The 13556-nt window shown below is 42.7% G+C and overlaps 1 protein-coding gene across 1 annotated transcript; it reads right to left on the reverse strand.

Moving 5' to 3' along the window:
* Window positions 1–7004: 7004 nt before the first annotated feature.
* Window positions 7005–13530, reverse strand: LSM6 (LSM6 homolog, U6 small nuclear RNA and mRNA degradation associated). Its single transcript, XM_026866999.1, has 4 exons — window positions 13511–13530; window positions 12321–12433; window positions 8764–8877; window positions 7005–7263 (listed from the first exon to the last, which is right to left on the reverse strand). Exons 2-4 carry the CDS (start codon window positions 12412–12414, stop codon window positions 7229–7231), a joined length of 243 nt encoding a protein of 80 aa, XP_026722800.1. The 5' UTR covers window positions 12415–12433; window positions 13511–13530; the 3' UTR covers window positions 7005–7228.
* Window positions 13531–13556: the final 26 nt, after the last annotated feature.

The following is a 13556-nucleotide window of genomic DNA, read 5'->3' on the forward strand; positions in this document are numbered from 1 at the left end:
TCCCACACACCGGCCCTGCCAGGAGGAGCCATAACACCCCACAAGCCCACCAGAGCCAGCATGGGGGACTACACATCTGATACGCGCGGCTGTCCCCCAGCACAGGAGCTGCATTTAAGTCCAGGCTGTCACCTCTGCTCCTTGATGGAGCTACACTACAGTCAAGCCAGTCCCTGGGCTTCCTAGCTCCTCCTCGGATCTGCCTGTCGCTGCAGACTGCTCTGGTGATCGGAACTCTCAGACGACCCTGGCCACTGTCACCAGGCTCATTCTGCTGCCTGCCACCGGCTCCTTGCTCGCAACAGATGGAAATTAGGGTCCAGTTTCTTGCCAACGTTAGAGCTGCCATCAGGATGCTGAACAAGCTGCTGGCAGCTTGCAGCCCCAAGTAGGGCTAGAGGAATGGAGCAACAACCCCACTGACTGGCTGGCTTTTCTTCAGCCAGCAGACCCTTAAGAGGCAGCATCAGATGCCCCAGGGCCATCAGGACCCGCGGATGGCCCTGTGGTGCAGGAAAGCTATTAAAGATGGAGGGCAAAAGAGCACTTAGTGCCCTTTAGTCCTCCTCGGATAAATATGTATCTGATGGCTGAATGAGTTCATGCTGGTGCTTAGGCCACGCTCCTTGCCGGACACCACAAAGCTCTGTCCTGTCCCATGACTAAAGGAGATACACCAACATGTAGGTGACACTGCCACATTCTGTTTCTGCAGCTCCATTTGATCTTGCTTGGCGTCTGACCCCAAGTGCTGTTCCCATCACACTGCCCTGCTTTAAATTCTGTCCTTCAGAAGTGAAACAAGGTGCTGGGCAGGCACTGAGGTACTGCTGCTGACATCTGTTTAACTCGTTTCAAAGCATGGGAACTGGTGGTACTGGGCTCTCAGTAGCCTGGTCTCCTCTGCATTTGGAAGAGGCCTTACAGTCACTGAATTTCAAGATACAATGCAGGTCGTCTAGTTTTCTTTCCTTTTATCAGTGGCAGCAGAGAGTAGTTGAGGGACAAGGGTGGAAAAGTTTGCATTATTGCTGCTGTTCCAGTTTGTAATTTCCCATACTCTATATACAAAAGCAAGTACCTGTATGCTATATAAATGACTAATCTTTTCCTGAAACCAGCTGGTCTCTTAAGGCTTTTCCTTACTAACTTATTCTTAAGCTAAAACTATCCCTTGCTTATAATTCCAGAGTAATAAAGCAGCAGCTCCAGACCTCTGACAAACTTCAGGGGAAACGCCAAATATGTCACAGCCCTTCTGGCACAGTGGCCAGGTCTGAAAACAGTATTCCAGGTAAGTATAGGTCTTTGCATCATGGCACGGTGTTATAGCATTGCACGGTCCTTGTCAGCTGCTGTCACGCATTGGGTGGGCACACATTTTCCTTATGCCAGCTCCAGTGAGGATCATTTCTCCATTGTCTGAAAAAAGGGGAAAAGCAGCAGAGTGCAGATCCCTCAACAGTGGTGTCAGGTGCTCCCTGGAGCTCGGTGCAAAGCTATGGGGAGAAGGGCTTCAAAAAAATGATACCTGGACCCAGCCCATCTGTAAGAGCATGGGATGCACCGCAGGGCTGAGCTGGCTCTGCTCACTCCCAAAGCTGGCGGCAATCTCTGGGAGAGCGGGACGTGCTGCCGAGGGGAGTGCTGCGAGCAGGTTTAGCAGCACCAGTCAGCAGAGCTGCACGGTGCTGCCTGGACACAGTGTTAACTGCTGGGCTGATCAGATATACAGCCTTGCACACAGTTCATCCTACCTGCCTGCGCTCAAGCAGGGGAACTCAGTGGCTTCAAAACAGAACTCAAACCAAATGTCACAACCATCTCCTCTTTAGAGGTGGAAAAAGCCTGTCGCAGTCATTACCATGACACAAGCACCTACCAGCAGCCTCCAACTGCACATTCAAATGCCAAGTGACAGGCAGATGTTTCCAATAAGAAATACAACCCTCTCCGTAGCCTCTGGTTGCATCACCCACGAGGACAGCATTGCCTCAGCCTTCTCTGGCCAGAGCTTTGACCTTCTGGAGTCACTTGAGCTCAGCCAGGCTCTGCGTATCACTCTGACGATGGGGCCCAGGCAGACATGAGAAGACCACGTGGCACTGCTGTCACCAAAGGGAGGTTTGCCTTTTTCCTGTCATAAATTTATTTGTTAGTAGGAAGCTGGCAAGGAGAACACCCTGCCTATTGTTTTCTCAGCAGCATTTCTGTAGTGGATTTGTAGAATTAAAAAATGCCACAGTTGGGATTTTAAAACAGCACTAGGGAAAACTGCATGCTCTGTAATAGCTTGGTAATTAAGATAGACTATAAACCATAGAACTTGAAATTTCATCGACACAGTGCACAGAAAGATTGTAAAACCAATAACATACCAGGCCCTTTGATGCAGTGACTTTCTCCTTTTTGCAGATTGGTTCTACATCTCCACATGGTTGGGGCACAAGAGGTGCAGCCGACGTGGAGCAGGTGCAGTGGAGATCAGTATGTAATTGGGGCATGGATGTAAGCAACCCAGAGCTGACACTCTGGAGCAAGTTGGTTGCTTCATTGACAGGGTGAGAAAGGCTTTGCTACTGCAGAACTATAAGGGTTATAACGAATTAGAAGTCCTTCCCAGTGAGCTATCAGTAACTTGAGTCCTGTGAACGACATTGAGGTGGGGTTAGAGAAGAGCAGGCAGGTTGATCAAGTACAAAGCTTGAAGGTGGCAACAGTTAGTTGAGTCCAGATCACAAGGAACTGATCATTAAATCAACAAAGCTGGCAGCGCCATCCTATTTAAGAATATTTCAGGTCAGCTTTAAAACAAGAAGAGCAGTGTTGCAGCAGCCAACTGCAAGAAGAGGGGCAAAAACCTCACAGCAGAAGAGCAGTAAAGACACACGGTAGTCCACAGGGAGAAAGGAGAATGATACCTACAAACTGGCATCTCAGGGTTGACTGTGCACGCCTGTGGCTCTGTGCTGGTGAAGACCAGAGGAAAGAGGGTGTTTCACTGATGCCTATAGGCGGAAGCACAGCAGAAGTACTAGCAGGTCCTTCCATTTCTATTCAGTTGACTATTCTTGTGATTCCTTTCACACTTACTGAAGTGCGACAGTGGATTCAAATGTTGCTGCTGGGAATGAACTGACACATACACATGTGCAACATAGAATGTGAGCCTCCCTCCCTTACAAATTCAGACTGAAAAAACCCCAAACAACTTTGTTTGGTAACTACTGCAAGCTGGGCAGCTGTTCTGCACTAGAGGAGGGGGTTGAAGAGAGAGAAAAATGGTACAGGGCTCTTTCTGGATCTCGGTAAAAAAGGCCCAGCAGCAAACAGCTTAACCACTCCTTTATTCAGACAAAATAAGATGAGGAATACAGACAGCAAGCAAATTGTACATCCCTTCTAATGCTGGGCACCCCACATCCACACAACGTTGGCCAGGGCCCAGATGGATTCTCCCACAGTGGGCTGCGCAGAGCAGATGCAACCCCGTCCCTGGAGAGCAGCTCTCCCTTTTCATTACTTGAGCTATTTTACTATTTCCTTACAAGAAAACAACCCTCTTTCTAAAGGATGTTCTCATGAGAACTTGTTGCTGCTCTGTTAGATAAAGGCAAGGCCAGGCAGGTAGTGCAGTCACAGCACCAAGTGGGAGCTGCCCGTGACCTCCGATGTTACGATGAGCTGGTGGCACTGCTTTGGCACTATCAGTCAAACGTTTGAAGGTTGTTGACTGCAACCATTTTCATGCTTTCTTGACTACCATGAACACAGACAAAACCTGCAGCTGTGAGGCAGAGCTGGTTTTCGGAGCTGGGTAAGAGCCTTAGGACTTAACGGTTAAGTCATACCCTAGAGGGCTCTGGGTAGCTGTTCTGTCATTGTAACATTAGGAGAAAGATAGAAAGAACAAAATAAATAATGTTCAGAGTGGTTTGGGTTAGATTCCCTTTGAACTGGGAACCAGATGTCAACTGTGAAACAGCGTGGTCATCGGTGCACACCTTTAAAAAGGGGAACTCCAGGGCCCTGCAGGCTTTAGTAGTAACCTGGCTTCTGGCTGCCTCAGCACACAGCGAGTACTTACCTCCCTCCTCCAGATTTTCTCTCTCTAGTTTCTGCAGGATACGCTGCACTGCAGCTCCCAGACAGGCTTCTAAGGAGATGTGGCTTAGTTTGGCTTTTCAAGTGCAAGAAACTTACACTTTCTGTGCGGGGATGTAGCAAATCCAGAGTTACTGCTCTTCCTAGGGTGTGTCTGTGAATTGAAGGCATGGAAGGGAGTGGGGGTGAGGTAGGGGCCTTGGTTTCATGAACTCATCGCATAGAAGTACAAACTATGTATGTGAATGCAGCTTTAGTCTTTGAAATTTGATTCATTTTTGTTTGTCAGTTTTGATTACTTCATTTTGGGTGAATTCGAAGACAAGGGATGGTCAAACACTTGTAAGTTGCTCAAGGAATGTTTCATTGTCGGTCCTGATCTAGATGAGCTTAATCCACAAGTAAAACCGTTCTATCTATACAGGTACTGGGGCAAGAGCATTACGATATGGTAAAAGAGGTAACATGAAGGACATGAGCATTAGTATCTAATACAGTCTTTTGTCTGTGAAGATATATTCTAAGGGAGTATTTGTATCTCCCAATGGGATAAAGAGCTTATAAATTAGGTTGAGTAATTTTTAAGCATCAAGAGTTTGTGAAATACACCATTCTACTTTGATGTTTACATACATGCATAATGGGATGCCTCACCTTAAAACTTGAAACTATGGATAGCATTCCATGTGCTATTCTGAAAGCTGTTTGTCCAGTGACAGATTTACTTGCAAATGGCATGTTGTCCTAAAGAATGTGGTTAACTTAAAACAAAATCTAAAACATAAGTAAAAAAAATCCAGGATGAATAATTTATCCAACTCAGAACAGACAACATCCAAACACTGGACTTCCTAATTGAAGTCGAGTTTACACTTGATTTAAACATAGAGGTTGAAAATTGAATTAAGGATCAAAAATCTTGTAAAATGTACATAAAGGTCAGACAGTGATCATGGGAATTAAATGTTTAATTTCTTTAGCTACCTTTGAAATTTGACTGAATTACAACAGCTCATCTTTAATGCAAATTTCCCTATCTACATCACATAGTAAATAGTGACTTCATGATTTAGAATACATTAGAAAACATGCAGCATGTAAACTACATATAATATTTTCTAAGCTCAGAGTTTAGAATGCGATTAGATCATCTGAAGTAGCAGATCACTGCTGAAAAATATTCTGTAACTAGACTTGTAGAAACAGAACTGCAGTTAAAAAGCACTGAAAACTCTTGAGTGTAAATCAAAGTCTGTGCAAAATGTGTTGCTATAGGTAGGTAGGTGGAGGTAGGGAGAAAGGAAGAGGGAAAAAAACCTAAATCCACATTAAAATTAAAAGAAACCAACAAACCCAGACAATCTTCAGGAATGAAAGCACACAATAACCCATGAGCTGCATATAGATGACAAAGAAGAAACTGCCTGCTCCACTTGGAGGTACAGCTTTTTTTTAAAAGAAGTCACTTCTTTTAAAGAGCAAGTTGGTGATTTGTACTTACATCTTAGACCCTTCTCACCCCTTATCATAAAATGATAAAATATTGAAGCATATTATAAAGTAGCATCTCTACTTCTGTGTTCTGTAGTGGCTTCTGAAGTGTTTAATGTGGAAAGGTTAACCGCTGATTTCAAAATAATTTAGTATTCTTTGTTCTTAAAAAAAATTAAAGATTTGCAACCTTCATTCTCTCCCTTGGATAACTGAAATGTTACGATTCCCTGCTTGCACTAGAGCCACTGGTAGTTGGGAAGAATGGACCAATGTTACATTTCACACAATTGTCTTGCATTTATCCATCCACAACTATAAGCGTTTTTGTTCCTGAAGGCACTAAAAACTGCCCAAAGAATAAAGCAGGGCTTCAGAAAACTTTAAAAATTTGCTAAATAACCTCACCATGAGGTACATTACCCTAACTTACAACTTTGTACACGCTGAGTATCTGGATGTTAAATGCATTAACACTCAGATGAAGAGATAACTGAACGCTCAGTTTTGGTTTTTTTTTCCTTGGCTGACTATATGTAAAAGGAGAAAAGATATTTTATAAATTGGTGTAAGTATCCATGTAAGCTGAGCTGATTTACTCTCTGGGCTTCAATTATCTGGGAGCGTTGTTGCAAAATATTTAAAAAGTTCTGACTCCCAATGCCTGCACAGAGGTTCCCCCTCCCTTAATGCATATGCCATACTATAAGCTTAATGTATTTGTTCTTGTTTCTGGCTAACATGTAAAGAAAGAGGACATATAGATTGTACGAGGCTGAGGGGGCAGTGGATGGGAGAAAGTGAACTGTCTGAAGAGGATATGTATGGCATGTGTAAGAAAGCTTTAGATTTCCTCTCTGTTTTCAGAAGTAGATTCAAATACTAGTTACAACTGCTTTTTATTGACAAAGTCCATTGTGTTTGGTAGAGATGCAGGAAAAAAGGGTAACTGCAGCTGGGGTGGGGTGGGGGGGTACAGAGGCAGGAGGTGCAGCAGCTACTGGCTGCATTGGCACACCAACTGAGAGCTTTTCACCTGTGGCTGACTTCCCCAGCTGGCACACAGCTTTCTTCTTGCCCTCAGGGCTTTTCTTCCATTTGATTCAATTCCTTCCCCACCCCTGATTGTTGAAGTGTCACTGTTACAGCCCATGATTCAATCCACAATTCAAAATTTTTTGGACAGCTGAACTTTTTACCCCATGACTCGTACTAGATTGGCATATAAAGCTGACCCAAAAGGGACAGGTTACCGTCACCAAAACATTAGCATTTCCCTTCCCAGCATCAGTTAAACTATTGCTTTGCCATCAATACAAGGCTGTGATTTGCAATTACTCCACACCTGCTTACTTTCCAATTGGTACTTCTGTAACTTTTCACATAGTTAAGCAAGCTGTTGCTTTGAATTAGTCTTGCAGCAGTATTACATGCTTCTCATTTATTTTTTTCTGTACAGTGGAACAAAGCAATGCATGGAAACAAAACACATTCAGGAAGTTTACACTTATTTATTTTAAAAAAAAAATTAACACATTTGTATATTTCACCTGTGGATTACTAAATACAAATCAAATAGGGCTCATCACTTCGAAGAAGTTCACAAGTACAAAACATCCTCTTCCTGGCATCTTCACATCCTCCTCTTCTGTGTGCTTATGTACAGTACTGCGAAAAGGAGAAAGCAGCACACATGAGCGGGCCCTGGTAAATAATGTGCAGGAGCCTGTTTATTTAAAACATCTTATTTCCAGGGCTTGTAAAGCAATGGTGTAATGAATCCCATTCCGCATGAACAAAGTTAGAAAACGTTTAAGCCCAGGTTTTAAGAACTGCTGTCAAATTTACACACTAGGTATTACTTCGGTTCAGTATTTATAGTGTTCATAGCCAAACTACACTCCAGCAGGCTGAACAGAGGGAGAATGAAGTCAGCTACCCCGTAGCATTACTGAGGGAAGCATGAGAGTTTCTAAGCAGCAGTTACAGGTGTCAGACGCTAGTGCTAAGATCTTTCAACAAAAGCTGGAAATCACAAGCACATAAGGCAAAGGTAACAATTACCTATGAAGCAGCAGACACCTTCCACCTGCTTGCCTGGTGATAACCCACAACAGATCCATGCACAACATGAAAATGCATCGTGCTCCTAAACCTGGGATGTCTGAAGTTCTCTGCTCAGCCTGTTCTTCAGCCCCCTGCCTCTCATCCATTTGTTTTGACTTTTAGAATAGATTCTTATTTCCATAATTGATTCTCCAGCTGCGATGTCACTGCACTCCTTAGCATAATAATCCAAACACATTGCAAAAAGCATCTGGCCTCACTCAAGGATTACTTCTCCTCCCAAAACACTCTTTCACACTGGTGCCACGTTCTCTTTGACTCTTTCTGTTCTTGTTTCTTTTTATGCCCTCCCTCTTTCCTGCTCGCCACCTGCCTCTCAAGGAACTTGGTCAAACTCTGCTTCATTTACCTTCTCCACAAAGTCTCTTCACATCTGACTTGTGAACCTTTTTTCTATTTTTAGCTATTCTTCTCCCTGGCATGTCCTGCTATTACAGCCTAACTGGTACCACAGTGTCGTTTCAGGAGCCTGGGATTGTCCTTGAAGTGCATTAAAATCTACCTACTGCACTGGGATATTCAAAGGCTCAATAGTAAACTACAAGTGGTTTTCTTGACTGGTGGTAAAATCTTTACTCAAAAACATGAAAATAGCCTCCAGTACTAAAAAACAGCATTCATTCAAGTCTGCACTATTACATCACAAGAAAATATTAGTGTCATCAATATTTGTACTGTATCATAAATTTACGTGGTAGTTTGCCTAGCAAAACACAGAAACTTCTAAGGAGCAGAGGCCATCTGAGCAGGCAGTAAGGGCAAAAGAATAAACGTGTCAAATGACAGGAAATAAGCTCTAAGGAAGGCTAGAAAAGAGCATGCTCCTCAGAATGAACTTCAAGTTCAGAGGTCACAGGAATGCAGAAAAACACAGAGACTGAGAAGTGAAACTGTAAAAAGCAAACATGTTAAGGTTTCCAAGAAAGCCTAAAACCAGTATTCTTACAGGCAGCTTGCTTACATCTCATCCACTCCTTAAATTCAGAAGTAAATATCAAAACACAATCTTCTAATGAGCGTAACATAAGGAGGAGAAGTTACCATTATTTCCTCGGATAAACGCGTCCCCGTACTTGTTCTTTAACTGTCCATTTACATATTCTTCTGTCTGTTCCAGAGCTATATTCATATACCCATCCAGGCAAGCCAGGACACCTGAAGACAGTGAGAGTTTAAAAGTGAATCAGCTTAAACTTATTTTAAAATGAACAACACCGCATTGTGTTTGACTAGCACTGAAAAAACCTGTATCTTTATAACAAACTAAAAGCCCAGGCTTGGCCAGATGAACCCGTAGATCAGAGTTTTCTTCAAAGAATTAAGCTGGGAGTGAGGAATCCCTGGCACTTTAGTGGCAATTTTATCAGTTCATGTAAAAGTTGGGGTGAAAAAGAAATCATTGTCATAACTTTCAAAAGATTGACAATTTCTACTTTGAAAGTTTAAGTTGTCCCTTCTCACTTGTGCTTTAAGCCACACACCTGAAAAGAACCTGTGGCATTAAGTGTAACTGGATAACCTAAGGGCAAGGCTATGAAAATATAGTTTTCATCAAAACTTGTGAAGGATATAGCTGAAAAACAGCCCTTTTAATACAGGAGGACACCATACGCACTTTTTCATATTTATCTTCATGGTTACAGATCTAGAAGAACATTGGCTGCAACTGGCTGTTTTGATGTAAACAAAATTCTACATCATTTTCATCAGACAAAGGGTTTTCAAATGACATTGAAATCTTCCCACAAAAAAAAAAATCATCACACTGTTTATTCAATATGACTCAAGAAAAAATCTCTGCCGCTTGTAATATAAGATGTTCTTTTGATCAGGGAAAGATGCATTTGTGTAGCACTCATTTTAGCCCAGTGTTGATGCTCTTGCTTCTCATAGCCCCAGTTGAAGGCTGTGCCTTGTTCACGCAGTAGTTCCTGTGTGCTGGAGGCACAATGGATTTTTTCCATTCAGAATCACTCCTCGGCATCTACAGCCACCCTTAAGATCAGAACCATGGCCATCTCAGACTGTTCATGTAAGGAACTGAATGCGGGGATTAACAGGTGTAAAGAATTGCACAGAGAATGCAATCTGATTTGTTAATCATGCACATAAAACAACTTGTAAAAAGCTGTATTAATTATCTCCATCTTGCATGTGTGTTTTCCTGACTTCATCCTTGCACACACAGACAATATTACTAAAATAAATTGAAAAACACCTAATTTATTTACCTGGCATTAAAACTTGAAATACAGTGTACTGGCAGTACTTGGGGAGAGAGAAAACTCCAGTCTGAGAAAGCTCCTCTAGGACACGTTCGCATTTTTCAGAAGTGTTACTGTAATATCTTCCATTAAATAATTAGGAATTCAAGTTGTCCTGCCAACTTGTAATGGTAGAGGATGATTATTTTCCTTTGTTTTTCTTCCCTGTTTCCACACAAATAGGAAGAACTGACTACTCACAGAGTGTTACTAAATGCAGTAAAAATTCCAAACAAAAATCAGGACTCTCTTTCACTCCAGTAATTCTCAGTGCTCCACATAACAATAGAAAACAAATGATGTTTGTTTAGAATTAAAATTCAACTGTGTGGATTTTCTTAAGCTACCATAAACGCAGTATTTTCAAACTCTCTTGTTCCTGGAGTGCATTCATGGTCATTTCATTCTCTTCCTCCTTTTCTCTGTGTTTACTCTCAGGCCGCTAGTGGCATTAAATATTGTCACTGCCCATCCTGGCTAATATTTGATCTGTTTGATCTATACGTAGAGATGTTTTAATGTACATACCCCTCTCTACACACAGAAATCATACATATTAATTTATCACTGATACTTTCCCAGGGCTTCTTCCCTTAGATGTGTGCAGCACTTGGCAGTGCATCAAAACATTTCACAGTTACATATCAACACTTGTATTAGGCCACGTTTGTGTGTACGGTGGCTCGGAGCGTGGAAGTACAGACATAAAATTAGCAACACAGCCTAGAGGGGGAATCTAGACAGGTCTGCAACAAAAGCCTGAGATGCTGGCTTTTTTCATGTTTAGCTTTTACAAATGGCGTCAAATTTCTGCAGAAAATGAACTGAGTGCATATTTTTCAAAGGAGAACAGTATACAGGTTTTTAACTGCAGGATCACATCAAGTGTGAAGGAAGGAGAGCAGAGGGAAACAAGGAAGGGAGGGGGAAAAATCCAGTAACAAATAAGGGTGTTCAAAGGAACTATGGTTCAATCCCAGGTAGGTCTGACTGTAAGCATGTTAAACTAGCTTTGAGGGGAAAGTTGAGTAGTTTATCTGCAGTTACAAATGGATCTTACCGAGCAGAATGTACCAATGTTCTCAAAGAAAACAGTGCATCTCAAAACCACATCTGGTTTGGCCCACCTTGTGTGTACCTTTAGGTATATGAGGACTTGCTTTAACTGACTTTAATGAGCTGTCGCTACATTCTCCTGCAAGAAAGAATTTACAGGGGCCAAAGACTGATGAGGAGCAGTGAAGTTTTTAAGCCACCAACCCCACCTAAAGTGCTCACAAAATGTTTCTCAAAGAAATGAGTTTGTAAATTCTGTCAGCTGAGACACTAAAGAGGAACAGGAAGGGACAAAGTGGTACTTCTTGCTCTGTCAGTGAACAATTTAAAAATGTCCCAGCACAAACAAGTCTCCTCCCAAAAGTGCTAAACTGAGCCAATGGAATTAAACCTATCTGAAGCAGTGATCTGGAGCAGAACCATAATGTTTGTCATTCCAGATAAAATGTCTAAATTGGGCACTCTAGGAGATACATGATAGTTTTAATTAAGTTCAGATACTGCTAAAAAAATTGGACAGGCTGACAGTCTTATCCTAATGGGAGTAGGATCAGGACATTTTGCTGAACAGATAAATTTAATTTACTGGTTAAAAACCCCTGTAATCCTACATGTAGTGCATGAAGGCATACAGATAGGCTGAAGAGTTCTGGAATAAAACTGCTGGACTGTGTTAAAATGAACTGGGCATGTAGCAGCAAAAGCCAGACAAGGCTTTCTCCTGTACCTCTGTGAGTCTTGATTCAAAAGTGTCTAGGCATTTGTTTAACCAAGAATGTAAATAACTCTTTCATCCCTCGTTTAAGAGTAGGCTCATGACTGACAGCACAGTTCACTGTTTGAAGCTTTTCTGGACCAAGGTCTATACTAGGAGTTGGAGAACGGGAAGATGAAGAACAGAGCAGTTCTGACAAGGGCTGCTATCAGAGTACGGAAAAGGGGACTGCCTGGCCATTTCAGGAATTGTAATTCCAGCTAATCTTTACAAATATCAGTTTAGAAACTCAGATTCATCCAGAGACTCCAGTCTAACCATCTGTGACTACAGACACTAGTGACTGAGATAAGTAATTTTAATCTCTTAAATCCACCATTAACCTCCTTTTCATCAGTTTCTCCAGAGTTGATTTTCTATTTTTAATGTCACCATTCTAAGATCTACATTTACATACTCCAACATTCTGAATCACACTGTTTTGCTTTTCAAAAGCAATGCATCTGTTCCAGCCTCCCCAAACAATTACTTTACTCAGTGTGAGAGACAGATGGAGAACTTACCTCGATAATCAACACCAGAATTTAATTTTACGACAACTGGCCTTCCAATGATTTGTTTTAGGAAGTCACTAGGGGTTTGCTTCCGTAGACTCATCTTGATCTTCTTTGGCAAGCTATGAAAAGAAGTGAGAAAAAACATCTGGATAAGCAACACCCTCAATAGGGTCTTTAAACAGTCAGTATAGACAGGCAGTCCCCTAACTCTTAATACTTCCAGTAGGAGAAAATATTGAAGGAAATAAAAGCAAAACCTGAAGGGTATAAGTGAAGAGACAGAGCTCCCAGAGCCATAGCGTTCAAGTTTCCCTTTGGCATTTTTGTAACTTCTGAAAAATAAGAATCCTTGTTTGCCACGCTGTGTATTTTGTAAACTTCCAACAGAGCCAAAGGCCTCATCATCTCTGCAATACGTTTTGCTAAAGTTGTTTTACTAAAATTAGAAAGCCAAGCCATAGCAAGTGGTTGATACCTTTAGCGGATGGAGGGAGAAGCCAGTACATGCTCTATACACATAAGTCTGTGCTGGAACACCAAGACGATTTTTGATCTTGGCTCACAAATATGAGCAAATAACCAATTTGAAAGGATGCCTTCAAGTGAATCCGTTCATTTAGACTAAGCTTAGAATTAAGGCCTGTGATTAAGTTGTAGAGACCTGAAAAGATGCTGCAATTCGGAAAGTCACAGTGCAGCAGACACTACACGTACCGGTTTGGTATGAGACCCTCCCTCAGTCAGTACCGCCTAACTTCTTCTTTAACGTCCCTTTGTCTCAGTAATATCCTGCATTTTACACCACTGGTAGAACACAGCGTAACGCTGACACCCAGCACACTGTCAACTTTTTGCTGCTTGCTTTCTGAGGCAACCCGCAACACGGCACTCCGGCCGGGCGGGGACGGCGGCTGGTTTCCCTACCCGCACACACCGCGGGGCACTTTAGAGCCGAAGCTTTCCGGAAAAACAAGCACGTTCTGGGCCGCCGGGGCTGCCCCCCCGCACCCCCATCCCCCCAAGGTAAACGCGAACCGTTTTCACGTGCCGCCGCGAAAGCTGCGTGTTCAAAACGGCGCGAAACGGGTTTTGACAAACGCCCCTGACAGAAACCCCAGGCGCAGTGTGAAGCTTTACTGACGGTGCTTAAAAAAGGAGGGGGGAAATAAAAGGGGAGGGGGGGGCAACAACAAAACAAAAACCCCCCAGAAGTAACAGCCGCCGCAGGCCGGTGGTTACCCG

This window comes from Athene cunicularia, unplaced genomic scaffold (assembly GCF_003259725.1).
Source record: "Athene cunicularia isolate RWA unplaced genomic scaffold, athCun1 SCF_1, whole genome shotgun sequence".
Taxonomy (NCBI): domain Eukaryota; kingdom Metazoa; phylum Chordata; class Aves; order Strigiformes; family Strigidae; genus Athene; species Athene cunicularia.

What these genes read in the sequence shown, in the direction of transcription:
- LSM6 (XM_026866999.1), bottom strand. Translation starts at nt 12,414, where the DNA reads ATGAGTCTACGGAAGCAAACCCCTAGTGACTTCCTAAAACAAATCATT. An exon ending in TTCTGGTGTTGATTATCGAG is followed by an intron (nt 8,878 to 12,320) that starts GTAAGTTCTCCA and finishes CACTGTCTTCAG; the next exon opens with GTGTCCTGGCTTGCCTGGAT. An exon ending in GTTTATCCGAGGAAATAATG is followed by an intron (nt 7,264 to 8,763) that starts GTAACTTCTCCT and finishes TCCTTTTCGCAG; the next exon opens with TACTGTACATAAGCACACAG.